The 26,046-nt window shown below is 35.4% G+C and overlaps 2 protein-coding genes across 11 annotated transcripts in view; one reads left to right on the top strand and one right to left on the bottom strand.

Moving 5' to 3' along the window:
* Positions 1-7,196, top strand: part of EZH2 (enhancer of zeste 2 polycomb repressive complex 2 subunit) — a 59,325-nt gene extending 52,129 nt beyond the window's left edge. For all 7 annotated transcript variants that reach the window (XM_050709026.1, XM_050709027.1, XM_050709029.1 and 4 more), the window contains exons 14-20: positions 411-536; positions 936-1,114; positions 1,795-1,890; positions 2,485-2,566; positions 3,394-3,474; positions 3,587-3,671; positions 4,445-7,196. In XM_050709026.1, the coding sequence (XP_050564983.1) occupies positions 411-536; positions 936-1,114; positions 1,795-1,890; positions 2,485-2,566; positions 3,394-3,474; positions 3,587-3,671; positions 4,445-4,505 (710 nt within the window). In that variant the 3' untranslated portion in view covers positions 4,506-7,196. The remainder of the gene's footprint in view (positions 1-410; positions 537-935; positions 1,115-1,794; positions 1,891-2,484; positions 2,567-3,393; positions 3,475-3,586; positions 3,672-4,444) is intronic.
* Positions 7,197-7,345: 149 nt separating this feature from the next.
* CUL1 (cullin 1) overlaps positions 7,346-26,046 on the bottom strand; it is a 51,584-nt gene continuing 32,883 nt past the window's right edge. For all 4 annotated transcript variants that reach the window (XM_035552582.2, XM_050709024.1, XM_050709025.1 and 1 more), the window contains 15 exons: positions 25,228-25,390; positions 21,615-21,745; positions 18,552-18,659; positions 18,362-18,468; positions 17,115-17,163; positions 16,478-16,609; positions 15,826-15,943; positions 14,900-14,976; positions 14,022-14,153; positions 12,603-12,695; positions 11,216-11,263; positions 11,051-11,133; positions 9,760-9,865; positions 8,787-8,900; positions 7,346-7,883 (listed from right to left, as the gene is read on the bottom strand). In XM_035552582.2, the coding sequence (XP_035408475.1) occupies positions 7,803-7,883; positions 8,787-8,900; positions 9,760-9,865; positions 11,051-11,133; positions 11,216-11,263; positions 12,603-12,695; positions 14,022-14,153; positions 14,900-14,976; positions 15,826-15,943; positions 16,478-16,609; positions 17,115-17,163; positions 18,362-18,468; positions 18,552-18,659; positions 21,615-21,745; positions 25,228-25,390 (1,542 nt within the window). In that variant the 3' untranslated portion in view covers positions 7,346-7,802. The remainder of the gene's footprint in view (positions 7,884-8,786; positions 8,901-9,759; positions 9,866-11,050; positions 11,134-11,215; positions 11,264-12,602; positions 12,696-14,021; positions 14,154-14,899; positions 14,977-15,825; positions 15,944-16,477; positions 16,610-17,114; positions 17,164-18,361; positions 18,469-18,551; positions 18,660-21,614; positions 21,746-25,227; positions 25,391-26,046) is intronic.

A 26,046-nucleotide genomic window follows, 5' to 3' on the forward strand; every position in this document is an offset into this window, starting at 1 on the left:
TTGCTCTAGTGTAAAAATGATCTGGGGGTGGTTGAGCAAATTTACTTTAAATAATACCAGGGTTACTCTACCACATATTTACGCAGGGAATTATACCACTGTAGTTTTATTTTTCAGTTTTCCACAATAGAAAGTTTCCAACTTTGAATACTTTAAGTAGCTAAGTAATGGGAAGAATGAAGTGCACAAGGAAATAAGCATCTAATGGTGTCAAACACCTTACTACTGTTATGGTTCTGGTTTGGTATCTTTTTTTTAAAAAAAACCTACGCTGCTTTGTAGTATTGGGCTTGTTTGGTTTTGGGGTTTCTTAGTTAAGGGACTTAAAGGGAACTTACACTGAATGAGGGGAACTGCATATTGTTTGTTTATACCTTTCACTATTACAAAATGTTGCTATTTTTATTCAGATGGGTCATCAAATCATGTTTACAACTATCAGCCATGTGATCATCCACGTCAGCCTTGTGACAGCTCATGCCCATGTGTAATTGCTCAAAACTTCTGTGAGAAGTTTTGTCAGTGCAGCTCAGAATGTAAGTAAAAATATGAGCTATCTATAAATTTTTTTCACTGTCCCAATGTCTCTGTACTAGCTCTCTGTCCCTACTGCAGACAGTGTTTGCAAGAGGAGCAAATAGTGTTGAACAGTGTTTACAAAAATAAATAAAAGCAGCACAATATTCAGTTTTATCTTGCCCTCTTGTTAGCCACTGAACAAAGTCAAAGTCTTAATGCTTAGAATTGAGGAAGAGTGAAGTAAAATCAGAGAAAGCAAGAATTCTTAGTACTTCCACATGTCCTATAAAAAGATCAGTGGTTGTTTTTTTTAATATTCTGATATGCTATAACCTCTATTGTCTCTTTTATAATCTCTTTTTACCTGGTACTTTTTTCATACTTGCCCTTTTTGTTTTTCTTATGTTCCTTTGTAGGCCAAAACAGGTTTCCTGGATGTCGTTGTAAAGCACAATGCAACACTAAGCAGTGTCCATGTTACTTAGCTGTACGTGAATGTGATCCTGATCTCTGTTTAACATGTGGAGCAGCTGACCACTGGGACAGCAAAAATGTTTCTTGCAAGAACTGCAGCATTCAGAGAGGATCCAAAAAAGTATGTAGATATGCAATTACATGCCTATTGCCTTGGTTTGTTTTTTTTGAGGCATTTTCATATCAGAATATGGATTTTTGTCTTTATGCTTTCAAAAAGGAAAAAAACACAACTAAAATCAAACAAAAACCAACCAAACAATAATAAAAAGCTAAAAAACAAAACAGAAGGAGAGGTAGCTGTCACTTATGTTACTTTGCTTATGTGCTGCTGTTAAGCTTGTACATTTTATCATATACCACTACCACGTTAATGTTTTTAGTGTTCTCTGTATAATACTGTGGTAGATCTCTCTTCTTTCTCCCAGTCAGATTTCTCTTGTATTTTGCAAACAGTCTGCTGTTCTAAAGTGGTAGCTTGTAAGCCTGCCTCTACTTCAGGATAAGAAAACTTGGCTCAGACATAGACTGCTATTCTTTAAGTTGTTGATTCTGTTGATTCTAATGCAACAACTTATACACAGTCTACCAAATATATCTGGAAAGCCTGTTCAGCTTTTTTTTAAAAAAAAAAAAAAAAGCAAACTTAATTTCTGGTCTGGAGCATCTTCCCACCAACTAGGCTGTCAAATGGTGAACTAATTAATATTATACTCCTGTCAGCAGACCTTTCTAGTTTGAAGTCCGTAGTGTATATGGTGTCTAAGCTTTTTTTTTTTTCTCTCCCCCCTGCTCCCACAGCACTTGCTGTTGGCACCTTCAGATGTGGCAGGCTGGGGAATATTCATCAAGGATCCTGTACAGAAGAATGAATTCATCTCTGAATACTGTGGTGAGGTAAAGAAGGTTATGTATAAACTTAATTGGTAAAGTTGCATGTTGGCTTGGAACCAAGAGATTGCCTATAATGTGATGTGATATGCTTTAGAGAGACAAATGTGATTGACTAAGTATGTATTTATTGCTGTCAGACTCCAAACCCAGGAGTCAGATGGTTGAAATGTCACAAAAATACTGACATAGGTTCTTGTGAGAATGAGTGCTGAAGTGTCATTTTTTATCTTTGATATAATTTGAATTCAGACACCTGAAACTTTGTGCAAAATCATTTAATATAGTACTAAAATTCAGTAGGCACTTTCATTAACTGATATTCCACAGTAATAAATAATAATAAAACTGAATCATATATGCAGTCTTGATTTTGAGATAAGAAGCAATTCTGGCTTTCTTCCTGTTCTGAAAGAACTTCTTTATGCTTAGAGCAATCCATGATTGTTTGATAACTCCAGAATACTGAAAAGAGTATTTTATATTTGGGAATGTTTTCAGTGCTAGAGAATAAGTAAGGCCTCTATTTTTTCCAGCCTTAAGTTCTTAAGGTTACAAAAGGGGAGAGGTGGTCTACTTTAAAAATACTGTTCCTTTCAGATTATTTCTCAGGATGAGGCAGACAGAAGAGGAAAAGTATATGACAAGTACATGTGCAGCTTTCTGTTTAACTTGAATAATGGTAAGTATTTACAAGTCACAATCCTTACAACATAAATAAAATATGTATGTTCACAATATCCTTCAGCCCTGTTCTTTTGCAGGCAGCAGCAATTTTTTTCCTTATCTTTTCCCAGTAATTTTCTTGGTTCCTAGTGCTGATAGTGTTTAATGTAAACACTATTCAAATAGATAGTAGTAGTAAAGCCTATTATACAAGCCAACTATGCAAGATGTATAGGGTAGAAGTAGATTTTTAAGGAGTAAAATTACATGGAAGCACTAGTAAACTAACCTGAACAGTAAAAGTCATGCTAGCTATTGTTTGAAATAATTTTACTATGTTTGAAATAATTTTACTATGACTTAAATTAGCAGTAAGTTATGAAGGTAATTTGGGAGGAAAAGGAGAGGGAGCCACACAAACATAGGAGAGGGAGCAACAAGGAGAGGGAGCCACACTGCTGCTTGAAGAGGAAAAACACTGACTGTACTGTGTCAATTATGGAATACTAGAAAATACGTGAAAGAAAAAAGCTGCCTTCTGTAAATGTTAACTTAGTATATTTATGGAACTTGTCCTTGTGGAGTAAGTTTAGAGAAGCCTCAAATGAGAAACTAAGGTATTGCTACTGGGGCAGGAGATAAATGGGCTGCTCAGTGTTGGGCAACAGGAACATTCTGAGTTGCAGGACAATAAAGCTACTGTAAGAGACTCTGCAAGCTCTTCCACATGGGAAGCTGAGCAGTTATCTTTCCAGCTGCTAAAATCTAAGCACACTAGGTATTAAATAAACATCAAAAATGTTTGTAGGTGACCTATCTATCACTTGTGGTCTTTTTTCCTAGATTTTGTGGTTGATGCAACACGCAAGGGCAACAAGATTAGATTTGCAAACCATTCAGTAAATCCCAACTGCTATGCAAAAGGTAAGTTTTAAATTCACCTTTAGAGTAACAATACATTAAATGCTGTGGGATGCTAGTTCAGAAAATGTTTTCAGTATTTGTGTTAACATGAGTTTATATTTCTTTTTAACAGTTATGATGGTTAATGGTGATCACAGAATAGGAATATTTGCTAAAAGAGCCATTCAGACTGGTGAAGAACTGTTCTTTGACTACAGGTTGGTAGATGTTTTCTGTAACTTCTTCCTATCACACATTGGATTATCTAGCTGTAGTTCTTGGCCAGCTCAAAATTAGCTGCTGAGACCTGAAGTTGCAAGGCACAGTAATTGAGAGACAATCTTGGAGCATTTTTTTTTTTTTAAGTCAAATAACAATAGTAAGACTGACTTAAGCAAAGCAGCTGGCCAAGAGCCTTGCAAACCTTCAACAGCAGCTTGTATCAAGAAAAGAAATGATACTTAGGGGGACAGATTTGCATAATGTTCTCAGGCAGACAGCCATTAAACTTTCTTTGGGTAGAGTTCCCTAGGTAGCAGTACAGGTTGTCTCTACCATCATTCAGAAATGGGCAAGAAATATTTTTGCTTTATTACTGAGAAGTGCTTGCTAAGATTGTGTTCATACTTTCCTCTAAAATCATTACTAGAAGAAAACTTATCTGTTCAGTGAAAACAATACTATTTAACTGCATTTCTCAAGGTTGACTTAATTTCCTTCCATTAGCTAAAATGAACTTTCTCACTGTGAGATGCAGGATGAAAAGTGTGGATTTTTTCCCCCTCTTTGGATTATGCTTTTCTTAAAGCAATTTCTTGAATGTTCTGCATTGTTCTGTATCTGCAAATTCATAGAGGAAGCAAAGGCCCTAGTAGTAGGAAAACTATGGCAAATCTGAGGGTATTCCAGGCTGAGCTCCTGTGCTGTTAGGTCAGAACAGTGAAGTTGAAATGCTCAGTGTTAATGATTTTTGTTTTTATTTTTATTTCAGATATAGCCAAGCTGATGCCCTTAAGTATGTGGGCATAGAAAGAGAAATGGAAATCCCTTGACACCAGCTACCTCTTCTTTTAAACATACAGCTGCCTTATCTTCAGGAATTTCTAGTACTGTGGGCAATTTTTAAAAGATAAAATGATGCAATTTGAAATTCTGTATTTGCAAAGTACTGTAACAGTAATTTATAGTAACAAATTTTAAAAAACAACTTTTTATTGCCTTCTCACCAGCTGCAAAGTGTTTTGTACCTATGACCTTTTGCAATAATGTGGTGTGGTACATTTTTCAACCTTGAATAAAGGATACTTGAACTTCTTCATTTTTACTGGAATGGAGTTGGAATTCTGTGCTAGGTAGCTGAAGAAGCAAACTGGCGACTTGCTTTCAATTTCTGAATAAAGGCAGCCAATATTTGCCTAGTTCTGTTTTTGTTACTTCAGGTCACATTTACATTAAATTCTTTACATACAATCATCTCTCTGACCTGTCAGGCTAATTGTAGGAATTTCAACTATAGCACTTAAGTAAAAGAGTAGTGGTCCTCAGTTTTCATGCACCCTTAGGGTGAAGCTGCATTCAGGTTCTCTAAGGTGATGGTTGGAGGCCATCTACGCTGACCTCTTGTCATACTATCAACTGTACTTAATCATTTTTCCTCTACTTTCGCTGTATCCATCTCATCAGTCTTAACAAGAGACTAAGTCCTAACAGTTCATTAGCAGCAGATGGACACTAAAAGGGGAAGGGGACTAAGTATAGTTGTGATTATTTCTGAAGTCTTGAAAGCACTTTGCAAATATTAAGATGTGGTGCCTAATGTTACAAGGTTTTCTTCTAGACACATACTGGCTTAATAGTAACCCAGCTCTCCAAACAGGTGCCATGAATCTCTGTGTAGAAAAAAACACTGAAGAGGCCATGTGTCATCTGATAAGGGAACAAACAGTGTTCTATTAACTCCAGTAACTGCTACCCTGAATTGTGGCTTCTCTTAAGCTGCAACCTGAATGATGCAGCAGTAATTATGTACAGATTTCATGTGCATCAACCAGCCCAAGACCACTTAGGTTCCATCTCTTAACTGGCTTAGATATAAGTAACAACTGTTTTGCTTATTGGTACAAATGTTTAGCTCTTATTACAATGTCTTATATGGTTTCATCTATAATTTTAGATTGCAGATAGTCATCTGTTTAAGTTTTGTTACAGAGCTGTCATGTTTTTTTTTTCTTATTTGCCAGCAGTGTACTGCTAGAACATGATGCTCTGATATGTAGTCAAAACAGCTGGGCTAGGAGGGCACAGACAGGAAAACAGTATTACAAAACTGATTTCAAGAAATCCTGTCAGTAATGACTGACTGCATTCTGGACTGAGGAGGTTCTAACTCACTGATCCTTTTCAGACAGAGCTGAAATATTGCAGTCTGGTATCAAGTGCTTAATACCATCTTGTTACACAGTGACCCAAGGAATAAGAAGTAAGACTTCATACCCCTCATCTTACTGATAAGAAAAATACAGCTTGAACCATTCAAACCTTTAGGGGCAGTTGCGAGGGGAGAAAGTCTCTTTTACTGGTCATTTTTGCTTTCCAGTCCCCATCCTTCCCCATGTTGTAACATGGGTGACCAGTCAGCTATTCTACTTCTGCAAGGTCAAAACTTATTTTCACCTTGCTTAGCTAAAGCATTTCAATTGCCTAGAGCTAGGCTGAGAGCAGATGGGCTTTTTAAAATAGAGCTCTGCACAACATAATATACAAGCTATACAAAGCAGTACTGCTTTAACCAGTGATGGGTTAGGCTGCCCAACAAGGCTGTGAAAGGCAGCTCACAGCAGGTTATTTCTGGCGTCCCACATGACCATTTGGTATGCTTCTCTAGTGCCATACCACCCTTACATCCCCCTGCAGAAAAAAATCTTATGAACTTCAAAAGGCAACTCAAAAATCAAGCAGCAAGGTGCATTTAATCATGCAGGCAGTCTTCAGTGCAATTAAAGTTCTTTCAGTACAGGAATAGGAAGCTTGCAAAATCTCAAATTCATAAGACTTTAACCATTTTCCAAACGAGTTAGGATTTTTTTTTTTTTAAACCAAGCATTTTTGTAGGTCAAAGCCTAGTTATAACCACAAAACTTAGATTCCCACAGAGAAAAATATTATCAACACCAAACCTGCCTCCCTTCTCTTGATGCCACATAAACAATAAACTGATCATTTCCAAGGGGAAAAAAAGGGTTTGGCTACAGAAGCAAATGCCTTTTCACCATCAAGAATGAAAAAATATAATTAACAAGATTGAGTTGTGTGAGAATGGTAGCGTTTTGCTTGTAACATACGTAAGCCAGTTTTCATTTCACATGTATATGATGAATATACAACATGAAAATAATGGAATGAAGCTTGGTCAATCAATGTATGTATAGGAACAAATATTTTATTCCCATCACAGGTTGCATTTAATATGAATTAATCTTTAGGAACACACTCAATTTTCTGTTCTATTCAAAGAAAGGGGCAGACTAAACCTTATTCAAGGCAATACTTAGGCAAGTGTGATGGGATACGTTAAAAATATCTCGAATTTCAGATGACCAAGTATTTCTGCATATTTCACATTTTCTATTCCGCTTATCTTGTGAAATCACAGTTTTCTTCTCTTTTCAAAGCAGGCATTTCCTCTTAAAAAGAAATAATACTTATGTTTGATTACAGATGAAAATTAATCTCTTCAGAGAACAAAGTATGCTTTAAATCACTGGAAAATGGGAAAGGAGGAAAAGCGAAACAAGTTTCTATAGCTTTCATAACCATTATACCTTTTATTTACATTTAGAAAGATAAGTCATGAAACTTAAAACAATAAAACCAAATGCAACTTGTACAGAAATCTTTTCATTTTTTTTATTTATCACATTAAAAAATGAAACACACTATACAAATGGTTTTTCATAGCAGATTACACATGGGTCCATTCAGACTCGCTCTCAAAGTGCTGCCAACATTTATAAGTGCTGCCTGTGATGGCAGCTGTTTATCATATAGCCAATGTATTGATTTAAATGCAGTAGCATGCAACCCTTAAAGGAGAAGGGTTTGATTCCTTTCTGTTCTTAAATTAGGTTAAATGGCATTGGTGTCCATATTTACATACTTGAAATGTATCAATCCTGAGCAGTTCTGATGTAAGTCTGAGACTGGCTGATGGGAGTCCTGGTCTCAGTTATTAAAAAGGGAGGTCCAAATGGCAGCAGGGTAGCTGCTATGAAGTTCCGTTGCTTTCATTCTTTCCATCACATACCTATTTGCCGAGTGTCACAGAGTCAGAAATTTTGCTAATAAAAATGTTAAGCCAAGTAACTGTAGGTGTCCTTCTCACCATCAACACGTTCCAAGTACTCCTTCTCAATCAGAATGTCAATGCATTTCTGTGAGGAGAAACAAAGGTAAGTGGTGGGACACTGACAGAAACCCTCCGTGGTTGCTACGAGCTTTGAACAATTTTGGCCTTTGATTTTCATGCCAATTAGAAGATGGGAGTAGGCAAAGGGCACAAACCAAGGCAATTCACTCTCCTGTTTCTGACCACATCCATGTTGAAGACACTCCACTAGTCCACTGAACTGAATTATGCTTACTTGATGTCATTCCATGGTAGTATGCTCAGCAACTTGGTAGTAAGACAGCAAATAAAGAATTAAACCAAGATGTAGAGTGCTTACTGTAACGTTACTAAAGATTGCTAAGGCAGTAACTAGTGGCCTGTTTAATGACTTGTCTATATGCATCTGTTTCAGCACTGGTGCCTGTTCATACCGTGGCTCTCCACTGGCTGTTCCACGCTGCACTTGTCCCTCTGGGTTTTGGATGTAAAAAGAAAAAGCGGTACCACTAAACCAACCAGTCGGGAAAACGATTAAATATAATGCCCCCTTCCCAACATTTTTATTCTAGAAGAGATCAGGAAACTATTATAGTAAGCAGGTCTGTAAACAGTGGTACTCTGACAAGTGTGAGAGCAGGAAGAAGAGGTAAGCCTGGAGAAGGGGTTGCTGTATGCTGGCACTGGCGCTTAAAAAAAAAAAAAATAGAAAAAAATAAAAGCACTCAAGCTACTATTTTACCATTGAAAACAATACAAAATATAAATATTATACATTAGAGAAACCATATAAGAAATCTATTTCTGTTTAAAATATTTACTGATTAGTTACAACTTTGAAGCTCTGTCCCTACTCATCCCATCTTTAGTTTCCCTTTTTAATTCAGAAGCATGTATTTTATCTTCCTCACTCCCAGAACACTGGTTCAGAGCAATGATTTTCACATACCTTAATTACTGGAACTCGTGGCTTGAACCTTGAGGATAGCTGTGTTAGCACTTCTCCAAGCAGTTGCTGGTGTTTTAGAACCTTCCTCATTTTCATGATTCTTACAATAGCAGCCTGCCAAGCAAAGTCAGAAAGATGTGCTTTAGTGCATACAACTGGACTTCTCCATAGAATCATTTCACTTCCCCAGCAGATGTTTGCTAGCACAGAAGCATCACTACAAACTACTTCAGTAGCAGATGGGGAGAAGCGTACCTACAAGTGCCAACTACTCACACAGATTTTCATAACTCATTCTATATAGCATACAGTCATCAAAAGTGCTTTTGACACATGAATTTTGAGAACTACTCTGCTTAAGGTCAGTAAGGATGATGGTACTAACAGCAATTTAACCTTACAAAAACATTTAACCTTACTGTGACATTCTCTTAGTAGTACATTTATGTAGCAGGCAGGTGATTGATGCCCCATGCCTGTCACTGGTCAAGAGGCATTTGGAAAACACCCTCATTAATATGCTTTAACTTCTGGTTAGCCCTGAAGAGGTCAGACAGTTGGACTCTAAAGGTCCCTTCCAGCTGAACTATTCTATTTTATATCCTTCCCCTACCCTCCTTGCTTCTCAAGTGGATTCCAAATGAAGTGATAGAAAAACACCTTCTAGTTCATTCTGCCTAGATATTACTAATTTTCACCCAGAATAGAGGTCTGGTGAGTGTATGCCTCCATGGAACCCAAACACTCACCAACATGTTAAAACTATGTGAGGGACGGTATGCTATCATGTCTTTCACTGGAAGCACCTTCAAGAGCTTTGTAAATACATTTTTAGCTCCATTCCATTGCACTGGAACTACACATTGTCTTTTAATAAAAAAAAATAAGAAAATCCCATAGTATGTTTCAGTAAAAGACTACAGGGTTAGAATTTCAAGTGCACTGTGTGGTAATATTCTGCAATACTAGTCACCTGAATCAGTAGTTTCCTATCTTCCTCTATATTTTTGTGTGTAGTTTCTTGCTCCTGCTTCTGTTCAGTCTTCATTGGCACATTGATGTTTACCCTTAATTTTTTGCTGCAAAGAAAAATAGAAGTTAATCAAACAATTAGCCTGTTCTCAAAACAAAACAAAAAAACTCACCGAACTACCCACAATTACCTGAACAACAAAAGTAGACTGTCAGTTCCAAAAGATTTAAATAATCTCATTCAAGTTAAAAATAAATAAATAAAATAACCAGAAAAACGGTGGGCCCATGACTATGTGCAACATGTATCATGCTGTGTTACGAGCGGGAAATAAGCCACAGCACCAGGGCACTTGTGAGTGAGTGTGTCTCAGTGCTCAGCCTGTCAGTCACACTTGGAAGTGCTGCAGCGGACAGATTCCATTACATACTTAGCAGTCCTGTGAGCTGTAATTTGGGAGCCTACAATCCACACAATGCAGCAACACTCAAGTGTTTCCATTACTACACTGATGTAGCTGACAATGAATTCTCAAACCTTTTTTTATTGGTCAAGAGGAGAAAAAAAAGCAGATGAAGAGGGAGGTACAAGAACAAGTTTTAAAATAAATGTTTCCTTCACTTAAGATCTTATCTTCAGGAAGTACTGAATTCCTCATTGAATGTGTGTCTATGCTCTGGTTAACATGATAAGAAGTCAGCACAGTGGTGAGAACAGCTTAAAATACACAAACACTGAAAACAACGCTGGTTAAAGTAGGTAAGAAAAACTACTGTGAATCACGTTTAAGTTTTCACAGCACTTTCCACACTGAAGTTCTAAAATGAGCCTGCTGATCTTCTCATGTTATTGTGACTGGATGAACACTTAAGTCTTTGGCCTTTGCTGATCACTGTACATTACTTTATAAAATGTAATGTCCTTTGCAGACTGCGTTTAGGTTATGCACCCCTGTAAAAAAACAGCACAATTATAACTGGCAAGCAGCATATCTTGCCAGAAATAAATTATACAAGAATTAGATAAGAATCAAGGAACAAAATGGAGATCTGAAAACATATTAAGGCTTTGCCAGGCTTTACGAGAAAGTCAGAGAGCTGAAATCTTCTCTATCCCCTTACTAGCTGTCTCCTTTAAGGCTGGTATATGGATCTACATCTGTACTGGCACTTGAACCCTGGAGCTTTTATCCCGTGTATATTATATTTTACCCAAACTTTGAAAGCAGAGAAGCAGGATGCTAGCCATTCTATACAAGTGAAGTAGCTAGGCAGCTGAAGGTTTTCCTTACTTTTTATAACCAAGATACAGTTTTATTAAGGTATCTGGTTTTAACTCCACCTCATCAACATTTGCATTTTCATCTTCCAAAACCTGCAAGAAATAAAGTAAACAAACATTAACCAATACATTTTGCTGAATGTTAGGCATATCATAAAAAACAAGGAGTACTTACAAGTAATTTTGATTTCAACAGTATCTGTAGAACTTGTGCCAAGATATCCTACAAAATTACAGAAAATATTATCAGACAGACAGCTCCTTTCCCTAACCTAAAATCCTCTAACAACAATACAGATTTACACTAAGAACTATTGAGTGCAGAGCACTCCAAAATGAACCTGAGAAGCACTAAAAATGTAGTTAACATTAAAAAAAGTAGTCAGGTCCTTTTTGGGTGTTAGGACACATTCCCCTGTAGTAGGCAAATACCATCAAATTCTTTATAAATTCCAAACAAAAGATCTTTCTAGTTGTTCTACAAATCTGCTTACAAAATCGCTCCTAAGTATTAGAAATATTTTTCCTTCAAACCATGCAAATTTAAGTACCATGCCAGGCTTAAACCTCAAAAGTAAGCACCCTCTGTTTTCTGATTAATGTATTTTTCTTGTCTTCAATACAGAAGTCTGTTCTGGTTACTGTCACTGGTCAGACACCCAGATGGCTACACTAGTCAATGCTCTGTGCAAGGTTGCAAAGCTGCTATTTTAACACAGTGAAAGTCTTCTGGATTTCATGTTAAGTTTCATGTGAATGAAGAGGTTTATTCAGGTCCAACCATGATCTGGGCCAAATACTTATATTTTTATAATATAATATATATATATATATATATATATATATATATATATAAAACAATGTCCATTTGCATTTATCTATCTGCAGGTATCTGCAAGCAAGCGTCTGTAATAAATGGTAACCCTGCAGCATACCTAAGACTTCTGAATTTGTTGTAAATCATCAACAGCAGTAACTTACTCGATTTGCATTTCTGAAATCAAAATGTAAAAAACCTCACTGACTAGGTATTACCTAACTTTCCAGAAGTCCCAGCAGACTTGATTCAGAACTACTAGGAAAAGACAAAAAATGCTAAATAAACTGTGGATTATAAAGGCTACTTGGAAAGAAGAAGGAACCTTTTTCACAACAGATAGTGAGCCTATGATATACAGACGTTACTACGTTCATGTATATAAGCACTGAAATGCAATGAAAAACAGAAATGCGAAACACAATCATTTAGGAAATAAGATGTTCTCTAGGAAGAACAGTATTTAATATTAAAAATTTATGCAGGGAAACTGTGAAAACTTGATATGACAATTCAGCAGGAACGTACACAATTCACTCTAGTGATCAGACATGCTAAGATTCATTAGAAGATTATGCAGTTATGATTACAGGAAAGTAAACCAGGAAAGTTAACCAAGAATAGAGCACATCTGCTCCTTCAGGACAGAAATCAACTCTGGCTTCACATGTCTAATCCCAGTTTCTTATGATAGCAGAAGAGCCCTGAAGACCAAAGAGTGCAGTTAAATGTGCAAAATCACTACCATTTTTATTTGAGTACTGTCTGTCAACTGCTGCACAGTGTAGGCATCTTCTGTGTTGTACTGCAGTAAAATTGCCATCTGGAATGTGGATGCCTACCAGAAACAAAAATCAGAAAATGAGAATGAACATACTTACTGAACTTGAACAGCTTGGAATTCACTAGCAATAACACACATACTCAAATAACTGGACAATGGAAAATAGCCAACTAGCACTAACCATTATACAATACAGGAAGTCTGACACTACTTATATAACCAGAACTCTACCTTCCAGCATTATCTAAACATAAACCCTAAGATAATGAGCACTGAACTAGCTGCAGATACTTAATATCTTCTATTATGATGTCAAAGCTTTATCTTTTCACTTGTTAATATCAATTTTTAATTATTTTCCCATCACTCTCTGACTCTTACTCATTTAATCTTCATTAAAAACCTACACGGACTACTGAATTCATTCTCACAACCCTCTCAAATCTAACAGAATAATGAAAACAAATTTATAAACAAGCAGCTATCAGTGGCTTATTCATGTCTATCACCGTTGGGTTAACATATGCTGATTACACAAGTTCAGAGTCTGAGATTATCTTGTTTCTTCTCACTGTTGTGAACTCCCCTCCCCTGCCTACTTTGAGAGAACGCAGACAGAAAAGCATGACATGCATGAGATCTTCCATAACACAGTCTGTTGTATCACATAACCCAGTTCAACAACCATTTAAACCCCGAGTAATATATTCACTTTTCCAAATCAAATTTCTTTTAAACAAATCTTAAGTATCATTACAGTAAATAAGTCAAACATATAATAAAGGTTCTATTTACCATAACACCAACAACTACCTGTGGAGAGCTAGTATTTGTTCACATTAGTAATACCCAGAATACTTTCAATCATCAGATCTTACACCTGCGCTTTTTTCTTTTTTTTTTTTTCAGCCAGTAGCATTGTACACAAGTAAAGCTAATGAATGCTTAGTAGCTAAACACATACATATGTATACATGTACATGCACACACAAATGCAACAATTAATGAACCAAATGATTTAAAACACTTGCGATATATCATTACATACTGTTAATGAATATTTTGACATACAAATAAAACACAGCTTAAGTCTCTGTATTATCTTTTAAAATTTGTATGGGTGCACAGCTCTTCACATGAACTCCACTATTTCACCATCTACACACCTTGCCATTTTAAACACATTTATCTACACAATTATCCTTTAATGTTGGGAAAACCAGTTATCTCCAAATGAGAAGAGGTTGTACAGCTCATCTACAATACATAAAAGCAGTGGAGTAGAGCATGAATGCATGTCTCCGAAGTGATCAGCTGCAACCAGCCCTCTAAAAATGCAAACATCACCAAGTGTTTCTACTGGCACAACTTTATTCGTACCTGTAACGTGTATCTATTTTTGAAACAGTTGGTAACCAGTTCCCCTTTTGACAGCTGATACAACCATGTTAGTTTTCTTCCACTGTGACGACTGGCATAAAATGCAGTGAATCTCTGATAGCTCCGTTCTAACTGTATAAAAACAACAACATAAGAAAACCAAGAATATTATTTTTCTTCATCCTTTATTAGAATATGCTCTGTAACCAACACATGAGAATCAAATCTGATTGCCCTATACTGCAACGTTGTCTGAAATACGAAATATTCAAGTTCTTCTGATTGGATGGAAAATTTTCCTTTGTAATGAGTTTCCCCTTTAAAATGTCATTAACAATAAACCCCTTAACAAGCATCTAAATTTCATTCTTCCTTATGATATATTAGGTAAGACTAGAAAGGTGATTAAACTACCTTGATCCTCCACTTAACAGCAGTTGCTTCTCATGTTAAGTATTCATTTCTTTTCTAGTTTTCTGTTGAGTGCTTATCAAAAATAATGATTACAATATCCAAAGAATTTATTGGACAGAACTGAAGCAACTGCAACAAAAAGTTTCTTACATAGAATTATACAAAAAAAATACGCTAACGAAGACTTGTTTCAGTTACTGTGGAATGTTTTGAAGAAAGCTTCATTAATTGTCTTTCTACAGAAGAAAGAATTTGGGTATTTCACATAATTTTCTCCCACTACCTTTACTTGCTTATCTTATTCCCAATATCCTTCAGCCAAAAAGCCAAACCCCACATCCAAAACTTCTAGACAGAAAAGAACCTTCCAGTCCTCTCTGACACGCAACAAAACACACACACACACCAGCCTTGTTCTTGTTTAGTAATCTCATTGCTCTGATGCACAAAGTGCAGCACCTTACCTCAGAGGGCAGAGCAAATGTGCAAGACTGCTGAAATGGCCATGATCCAGAACTCAGCACCTGTATGCTGAAATCCACTGAAAGAGAAGAATGCACATAAATAGGCTGGACTGCATTATCTTCCTTGCTTCCACTCACTGCTCAAACACGCAGTTTGTGTTCTAACACAAGAAATAGTTTTGTCTTGCTCAAACTAACACAATGAAAAGTCATTAAGCAATATACATTATTATTATTCAGACCACAGAACAAAGGAATTCATGAAGAATGATGGTACAGCTGGATAGGTTTAGGTTTGTGACACTCAATTTTCTCTCATTTGCAGAAATTGCCCTGCTTCTATCAGACTCCTCTTTTAACATGCAAGTATAAAAAACTTATAAATGCACATTTCTGTGTGTAACTAAAACACAACACATAGCAAGAATAAAAATTATACATTTATATTTGTAAGGCATATCACGTAATTCGGTAAGAAATAAAAATACAAATCTAATGTAATCCAACAAATAATTATCAATTTTTGAAAGGATTTGATTCAATGCGCTTCAAATTCAAAAAAAACCAAAAAAGCCATAAACACACAAAAGAAAGTGATAAGGCTTTCTAACAATGTAACACAGTATCCTTTTTCTTAATACTCTTATAGAATTACAATTACTAAGCCATGTTGTGTTCAAAAACAAAGCTATTTACAGAAAATCATCTTTTCAATTTAAAAAAAATGACAGCATTTAACTTACTTTCATTACATACCCAAATACAAGCTACAAAAAGCTATGAAATGCTATTAGAAGACGAAGTACAGAAGACTAATTTAAAAATCCTGGCTATCTTGGACAAAATAGTAACTCTAACCATTGGGGATTATGATATGTCAACTAAAAGTTTCCTTTATATAGTTAGCACGTAAACATACTACTTACAATCTAGTGGTTCTGAATTGGTCAGGTGCTTTTTAAATTGCTCGTTCAAGTCCTTGCTTACACCGATATCTTGGAACATCCGTTGCAGCTTGGACGTATACTCGAAACCACAAGCTTGCTGTATTTTAAGAACAGGTATGTCAGCACAAGACAACACATTTGACACTGAAGAATGAAAACAAAGCATAGGAGCTTGTTCTCTTAAAAGATGTACAAAGTTTAGTATTTCCTTTACTGAATTATAGATCCCAACTAAATGTGTTCTTCAACTTATCAAAAAGTGAAAATTTAGTTTAAAGATGAAACAAAAGCACAAAATGAAACAGACTACCAAAAGATCACTAAATCTTATTTTGCTTGACATTGTACTAACAAATGAAATTAAGTTAATGAAATTAAGTCCTTCACTTGGACAACAATATCCATGTTATTTATTGGATTAAGAATAAACTTTAACTCCATCAAACAGACATGCATTACAAGTTCCTAAGAGGTTAAAAAAATCAGAAATGGATGAGAACTAGGTTGTGTATTTTTCTGCTGTACATAAAATAAGTGAAAAAACAAAGTGAAAGTATATACAGCAGTGATATCCAAGGTACTGTGAAGACGTGCAATATGGTAGATCTTGGGACAATCAAGGAATACTCACTTTTAGTTTAGAGATCATGCTTGCCTCAGCATCATCACTAGCACTGTTCTGATGTACAAGTCTTTTTGCCAGCATTTTAGCATAGAATTTTTGAAACACATCTTTATCCTCAATGTACTTGAAGACAACCATCTGGAAAAACCAAGATAATTTGTAAGAAAGAAAATTAAGCGTTTGTTCTGAAAAGCTTTAACAGGACTTACTTCAATAACACTTCAAATTTCACAGCGGTTTTTTTTTTGTTTTTTTCTCCTTTTTATTTTTTTAAATGTGAACACAATTTTAAATACATTAACGGTATATTCCACATAAACAGTCTTATTATGCGTTAATATACATAGCATATATATATAACTATATAAAAACAGTGTACGAGCTGTTATATGTATATATAAATCAACTAAACTAAGTGGAAATTCTACCTTGTCATTTTAAATACACTAAGTGCTCTGTATTAAAAATACGTACAACGAAATACCATTAACAAGTCTCAGAGATAAAGACCATCACTGAAGAGCAAATGACATCAAACATACAAAGTAAAAGGTTTGATCTCATCTGACTTATGTGACAATTTAATATTACTAACTTGTCAGACCTAAAACAGAAGAGAACTAACTATTTACAGATGTCTTACCACTTGATTGAGTGTATCTTCCAATTCTGCTTCTTCTGGATTCTTTGAGCTGTAATGAAACAAGTGAATTTTTTTATGATTCCCCAAACTGCTATATTAGGCCAAAATAAAGAAGTATATGGAAATTTATTTCATAAACAAAGGAAAACAAATTGAATAGTTTTGGAATCAAAGACTCTCAAAAGAGGAAACAGCGTAATGAAATGAATGCTTTTCTCTTTACTCCACAAAATACACATATGCAAGCACTTCTAAAGTATGTGATTCTGAAACAATAGGTTGAACTCCTGTACCATTAATTGCTTGTGATTTCCTGATAGCCTGATACTTCTCAGGATATACGGGCTTAAATGTGGATCTCTTTCTTCCTGCTTTCTTTTCTGCTGCTACACGCTATCTTCACCTCTTTTCTTAGATAATATAGTGAAAAGGAAACAGCTCAGATAGCTGGGTCATGAAAGCTAAGGTGGCAACACATTGTTTTTCTCCATATCACGCTTGTCCATCAGGCATAACCCAAATCTAAGCTATAGAAGGGTTGTATCTATAAAGGGGAAAAATAAATCCTTTGCAGGAAGAAAAAAGGGATGGATGGGAAGTGAGAAGTGAGCAAGTTTTTCTGGTTTTGTTCCCTCCCACCCTAAAGTTGCCAGTGACAAAAACGACACCAATCCAGTATGAACTGGACTGGTACCAACTCAATTTATGTGCCGTTTAATTATTTGAAGCTAAATACTTTAATTAATTTATGAACTATAAGAACTTAGAAGGCAATTTCTGTCCTCCTCAATTTCTGCCCAGATGGAAGAACATACAGAGAACAACAGAAGGAAAGCAAGAACTTTAATGGAAAAAGGGATTGTGCTTCGTTTCTTTGCCACATGTATGTACTGCACCACTCAATTTTACTGGGGGGGGGGGGGGGGGGGGGGGGACGGACACCTAGAACTTAGAATAGAACTTAGAAAAATTAGAACTTCGTTTCTATAAGAAAAAAGATCTTAATTCTTTTCTTATTTCCCAACCTCCTGCCATTCTTTAAAAAAGAAAAGTAAACTACATATCATCTTTAGGAAAGGCCCTACTACTAATTCTTTGGCTGGTTTGTTTAAATTCAGGAATTGATATAATTAATTTTTCTTCAAATGTTATGTTCTCTTTCTGAATACACAAAATAAAACTTCACAGTCTAAATCGTTTTAAAACAAAAGCCAACCTCTAATAATAATTTGTCTTTGAAGACGTACCTTTTCTTTAGCAAAGAGTCACAGTATCGTGCCAGTAGCTCTGGGGATTTACTGGATGATTGAGCCATTTTTGTCACTGCATTATTATTTATAAATCGACCACAAGCCTATAAATCACAAAAGATAGTGAAATTTTGGGGAAAAAAAAATGGAGAGAAAATGGTTACCATATGCCATTACATATACTTACTTTGTCCAGAGCAGCCACAAAACCAGCATCATTGTTGAATGCAGACATGACTAAAGCATTGTATTTCTTATGGACATCCAACACTGTCTGTACATACATTTTTGGATCCTGTAACAGAGAAAGATTGTTTGCAACCCACTGACTTTCTGCTTTCTACTTTCTTCTTCCTCTAAAACGAATCTACTCATTGGCAAGTTTTTATGGCAAAATGTAAGAAATATTAGAAACATTTGATGTAGTATTAAAAGTTTTAGATACTATTAGTGGTGGTATCTATCCAGACTAGTTTAGTCTCTGCTTCCAGGACTGACAATTATTACTGCAAGCTTTCATTTACTGCAACCAGTGCAGAGTGTAACTTTATTATATAGTAATAAAAACAGAACCAGTTATAAAACCAAAACCAGTAATTCTGCCATTGCAAATACTTTATGGAAAGATATTTCCAGAGACACGAGCTTAATTCCAATCAGACCTGAGAGCTGGATAATCATGAAGTGGCAATTGTTGGAAGAAACACTCAAAAAAAAAATCTGTAGCAAGAACGTAGTAGTGTATTGCCAATAGGTACAACTTAGTGCAGAGACCTCAGCTGTCACTGACAGTTAAAAAATTATCAACTCAGCACCCACTGGCATTCAAATGCCAACAAGCATCCAACTTTCAGCACTCAGAACAAGTCCTGCAATTACTGACCTCCGCATCTCAAAAAAGATGTAGTGGAATCAGTAGGAACAGTGGAAGGCAACTAGAACACCATGCAGACAGGACATCTGCTTTACATGTGTCTAAAAAGGCTAGAAGTCTTCAATTTGGAGATATGAAGTTTAAAAGTGCACATTGAGCCAAGGTTTAGAAAATTGTGAGGATGAGTGAAAAGATGAAGGTTCACCAAACACCACATTTTAAAAATGCAGGGTACTTGATGAAATTAATAGGAAACAAGTTTAAAACAGGTAAAATACGTAATATCATTACGTGTAAGGTAGTGAACTTCTGTACCTTGCTGCCACAGTAGACTGTTGGAAGCAGAGATTATAAGGGGGTCCAAAAATGGATTAAGCAAACTCAAAGGACAGAGTTTGTCATAAACAAAAGGATTGGGCATGGAAGTACTACTGTTAAATCCCTACCATAAGAGTTCTGGATGCTGGGAACAAATAGCAAAAGATGGGCAGGGTTACATCAGGATCCTGAAAAACATTTCCTATTGCCACTGAAGACAGACACAGACTATGCAGACCACCAGTCTAAGGCTGTGCTTAAAACATAGAACTGACAGGTTATTGAGAATCTCATCAGCAAGAAATTGTGAAGAGAACCTGAAGGACATTCAAAGAGGAGTGTCCTGTTTACAAATCCAAAACAGACAACCAAAAGGAACTAAAAACAGTGGTCCTCCGACTGAAGATCGGTCCAGTTAATATAGTTAATGGAGTTTAAAACACAACTCAATCAGCAATAAGAATCTAAAATAGGTCAGATGAGTCAACTTGGTATGGCCATTATCCCCACTGACTACAGAGAAACTGAGACACATTTGCTCAGCTGTTAGTGTGTTTAGACACAGTACAGATAAATGAAGTTAGACAGAACCAATCCTACCTAAATGCGACCGAGGACAAACAAGACAATGACTCAAGTAATACAGCGGAGTAATGGATATTGGAAGAAAAGACAAGATGGTTCGCAAGGAAAACCAGACAGTTACAAAAATAAAGAACAAATATACAGAAAAGGAAAAAAAGATAAAGGTAAAGCACATACATTTAAGAAACAAGAAAAAGTGCTGTGATAAAGGAGAGAGAGGGAAAAAAACCTCTAAGTGGCTGGAGTTAGAAGAATACATATAAATCTCAGGCTTCCTCACTCTCGAAGACAAACTGCTGAAAAAGAAGCTTTTATTTTTCTGGGAACTTCAAGGTCTAGGTAAAAAGAAACCTGAGAGTGACAATTTCTTGAGGGATATGTCTACTATGGAGCATATCCAATCTCAAATTTTAAGTTGACATCTATGAATGAAACTGAAGACTCCTTAAGTTGCTTCATGATTCATAAAGCATCACTACTGCTAAAAAGCTAGGTGCTTAGAACTACAGAAATGAAACTACAGACATGTAAAACATTTTAATCTCTGCTAAAACCTGTAGTTTTTACTGCTGTCCATGCAGTTATTACAGACTATTGTTTTAATATTTACTAGTATGTTCTATTGCTAGTACTATTTCAAGAATATCTGTGACCAATAACTGGTTAAAACTGAACTCTGTCAGAAATCAAAACTTGAACCCAGTTTTAAACAAAATTACCAGAAATCTATGTTCTATCCCTATTTTGCTTTGCGCAATGCCTTCTTTTTTTTTTTTGATAGTTAGTGTCATATTGTCTATGTTCAAAAGGGTTAAAGGTTTTAAACAACTTCTTGACACTACTGAGATCAATACAAAATTAATCCTGGAATTGTAATGTAACAAAATCAAGAGGGCCAATCATACAGCTAAATGACCACAGTGCTGTGAAAGAAGTGACTTGCTTCTTACATTGCACCCTAACCATCCATTTCAGTTGTCATCTTGTTTCTTCCTTTACCATTTCTCATGCTTTTCCAAACAGAATGAAGTAATTCACCAAAATACTAAAAACACTTTCTTCGAACTGTCCCATCCAAGTCAGAAGTCTACACAACAATGAAAAAATAGAGTACACTGGAAACAATGCTTCTTGTAACAAAAATACTACACTTAGAGTGGACTTCCAAGTATGTTGTATTTGCACAGCCAGCTTTCTGAGCAGTATGACATCCTGACAGAGCCAAAACTCAGAAAGAAAAGAAACCCCAGAAACAAAATAAAAACACAGAAAAGTAGTAATAACAAGTAGTAATAACACAGCAGTATAACTGTTGTTCTAAGCCTACCATAAACATCTGAGAATTGTCTATTCTTCATAAATGTTAATGAGTGAGAAGGAAAAAACATGAAAAATTAAGATTTACACTATAGGAGGGTTTCTGATGTAAATTGGCAGTAACCATATATGGACTTATTTTAATGAGATACTTGCGTTTAGAGCAGCTTCTCCACATTTTTCTATTGCAGCTAGACCTTGATTATGAATGTGGGTTTCTAACAGCTTTTTTAGCTCTCCAAGGCCATCCTGGATTCGAGATACAAGGTTATACATACGTCCCAAGTCTGAAAAATAACAAAACAAAGCCAATATTTTTTATTTGTACTAGCTATGACTCCAATTTTTCATTTATAAATTGCCAATAGAAGTTAAATATTCATTACATGCAATTGCCATTGTAAAAAGTCAGAAAAAAACAGCAAAAAATTCTGTATAGTAAACTTTTCCACTAACCTGGAAAGCTAAGAGTTCAAGAGAGAACAATCTGTTAAATATTAAGACACATTTTACATTCACAGTGACATCAATAAGAAAAAAAAGGAAACTTCAGTTACAGAAATACATTTACTTCTGATTTCTAGTCTCCATACATTTAAATAGGTGTAATGGTTTAAAAATGGAATTAAACGTTCTTATTTACATGAAGTTTTGAAGTGATGCCTTTAATTAGGACTTGCATTAGTGTTACTGCTAGCTGTGCCAAGAACACAGAATTCTCCACTTGATCACCATCCCTTAGATCTTATTTTGAACAGGACAGTTTTCAGAGACATGACATCACTTGTAGCCTATTCTATATTAACATTTCTATTTGGGGCAGCAACAGTGGAAATTGCAGGAAATTTAAGGCAAACCGTCACACACGGAAGAGACCTCTGGCAGATACTCTGTAACATTAGAAACCAACACTAACAGTGTTTAACTATCTGATTACCAATAGAATATTTAGAATTAGATTAGAATATCAATTGATTTTCTTTTACCTCAAGGAAGAAAAAAAGGTTTTGAAAATCATCCCCACAGTATAAAACTACTGAGGGTAGAAAGAAAATCGGGCATCATTTTGCACATATCAAAGCTTCATATTAAATTATCATCAGTTTTCGGCCAGTCAGTTAGTAATTTTGGATATCATCATTAAAGACGGCATAGTTCTTATTCCTTTTAAGCAGGGCAGATTCTTTGTGCTTTCTTAGTGCAGGACTCAACTTCTCCCCATCCCCTAACCACCTTTTGTTTCATTTAAACAAACAAAAAAAACTCTCAAAACCTTTATATTGGCAAACCAGGTACACAAAAATACTTGGTATTTCTAGTGAACTTGCCCTTACTGAACAGACGCTTTAGTAAAACAGCAAACCATCAAATGAGTTACTATAAAGAAATATGGATATTTCACCTCACTGAATTGATCTTAAGGTTGTCAGCTACATCTAGCTGTATTCTAAAAGTATAAGGGCTTCTCTTGAAGGCTTAGGAACAATTTATTACCACCTTCAGATTATTAAATATAATGAGCAATCAAGTAGCGGTATTGCTACCTAACACTGAAATACAACACAGAGCTTGATACCTTTAATAGCAAAGCAATTACACCTCTATTCAGAATTTCCATATAATGCTTTCAGTTCCCTAGAACATTGTGAAGTTTTTAATTTTTGTATTGACCATTTTTGAAAACTGAACAGTTTTTTCCCCCCTCTGAAAAATCACATTCTCAGTGTGATGTTAAATTTTTATTACTACCCAGAAATGCTTTTCCTTTACCTACAGAATTTTATAAAAGAGATAGGAAAAACATGCACACGTTTAAGGGTAACAAACTGCTATCCTGCTCAGGGGTCACAGGTTGCTCTATCAGGATGTCTGTATTGGGTGAAATATGGAAGAGATGCTACAAAACAAAGGACCATTTACAATGTAATTACTCCTAAATTATCTTAGGGTCTGTTCCCAATAAATATAATTATTTCCTATAGGTGTAATACTGATTTGAATAGGTTAACAAATGAAAAATATGCTCTTACAACCTAACTGCCTGCACAATGCAATTAAAAAGTTAGAGAATACCAACAGGTGTGTCCTGCAATACAGTATGCTTAATATACTTCGCTTAGGAGGACCTCAAAACCTGTATGCTTTCAGGAGCAAAAAAATAAAGAGTTCATCAAGAGCAATCAAGATTTTATTATGAGTTTAAATAGCCTATTGTAGATTATCCTAACCATACCACAAAGTTTAGGTTCAGTGCTTTAAGAGTGAACTGATTAAAAATTTATATTTCATTCTTTAATCACTATCAAAATAAAATGTTTCTACTCATGAGACTTCAATAGGGCCAAAAAACACTACTGTCATTTGAGTAAGTGAAGCTCGAAATGAGAAAAGGAAGCATTTTGAAAATGAAGAAAATTCAGGCATTTTAAAACACCTCATCAGTCTTTGATATAACTCAAGTGAAAGTTAAAGAAGCACACCAAAAATAAAACAAAATGGTACCCAAGACTCAAGGTATTTTTTTTTTTTTTCCTTTTCACACCATGAAGGCCTCCTGAGTCCAGACAAGTTTTCTTCTTGATTGAGCTTCTGCTATTTCTATTGTCAGAATATATTTATGATGCCATTTTACTATTCAACACCTATCTATATAAAAAAAAAAACTCCATTATAGATTAAGTACATTTATTAATAAACAAAACATCCGACCTTTAACGACTACTACAGGACAAAAAAATCTTCTATTCGCATCTGTAACAGGTAATTTCTGATCTACTCATCATGTTTAATTGCCCTGTTTTGAAGTGTCTCTTAGTTATAAACATAATTATAGTAATTATGCAGAGTTGCTCTTTAAGGTTGATATGTAGAGTCATAGTTGCAATGCACAACTATCAAACCAACAGTATTGTCAATATTAACTTACTACATCTCTTCAATTCTGTCATTTCTTTATAAGCCATGTTTCAGCTATAGAGCCTTATCTTGATTTCCTATAGTTTTAATTAATTCCTCTATTGCAAAAAATCCGAAATACCATTCTTCTTCATCACCTGCATTATTTGACGCTAGTTCTGACTATTTTGTGCAAAGCATTAACTCCTGAAGAAACTCTTAGTAATCAGTGCAACTGATAATTCCTTAGAGATAACCAAACTCTTAACTTATTTTAGAGGAACTACTGAAGAAACCTTTATGCTGTTTGTTCTCTGTGAAGGCATAAACTTAATTCACTTGATTTTAGCTGTGAAAATGAGTCTCATCAAGTAATAATTTGTACCTTTGTGCTCTATATGCAGTTCTATTTAATATTTTAGAAGCTACTTTTTATTTCTTCTATTCCTCTTTTAAATTCCAGACAACTTAGATTTTAAAATTCTCATTGCTGACTCAGGAAGGTCCATGTAATAAACTGAAACAGCTGGTGAGACTACTGATCTGTTTTCTGTCTCAAGACTCGTGAAAGCTTCCGTTCCTGCTGGAAGAATAGCTCAAGTGCTCTTGAAGCCATTCCAGCCAAGCTAAAATTAGTGCTGCTTTGCCTTAGTATTTAGGATTGGAATGGGCTTCTTGAGGCAATATCCTGAACTGTCCCAATTTAATCAAAAGTTGTTTGTTATCAATTTGATGTCTATCTTTTATCTTAATCTGACTGGGAAAAAAAAAAAAAACACAAAAAATCATGTTTAGCTATCAACAGAATTTATGTCATTCACAAACCATCAGGGAAGAACACTCAAGGCTAAAACCAATGTCTTAATTAACCTACCTTCATTTTTGTCAGCATCCAACAAATTCTGAAACTCTGTATGAAATATTTCCAGGTGTTTTTCAATAAGTACTTGCTCACATTTCCGTGCTAATTCATCTTGTGTGCTCTCATGGAGATATACTTGAACTCTACGCTGTTCTTCAAGAAGACGAGCTTCAGCCTACAGGAAAGAACGACAGGCATGAAACCTGTATGGAAGGCAAAGATCCAATATAGTAGAAAACAGATGTCTATTTAGTAAATTAATCTAGAAAAGAAACAAAAAATGCCTAATCTCTCATGAATGCAATGCTATGGTACCCTCACTGTAAGCATTATTTTTCTGAGAATCATGATGTGATCCCTTCCACACTACACTATATACATATAGAATCAATGTCGATGTTGATGATAATATCATACACTGTTGAAAAGGGGGAGAATCACAATAAAATTGTCTTCCCTTATGAATAAGAAGTTTTCACATGGGAATACGTTGTCAGAGAAAGCCGCTGACATGCAATGCTTGCAGTTTCAGCATCATCAAGCTCTCCAGCTACAGTTTGTGCCTGCACAAAACTACAAGGCACAAAACTAGAATCTAACAGTACACCCATTATAAACTTATTTGAATGTTCTCATATACATTCTTAAACAGAAAAGCTTCCTAATAATCTACAATCACTTTAAACTGTACCAGTATTTGATTTAGCATATGAAATACTACATATGCATATCTTTCTGGAAAAAGAAAATTCTAAGTATCATTTGAGAAGCACTACTTTATTCCAAAATGTAAAACCAAAGGTTTTTTATATAACAATGACCTCTACTTTG

Source organism: Cygnus atratus, chromosome 2 (assembly GCF_013377495.2).
Source record: "Cygnus atratus isolate AKBS03 ecotype Queensland, Australia chromosome 2, CAtr_DNAZoo_HiC_assembly, whole genome shotgun sequence".
Classification (NCBI taxonomy): domain Eukaryota; kingdom Metazoa; phylum Chordata; class Aves; order Anseriformes; family Anatidae; genus Cygnus; species Cygnus atratus.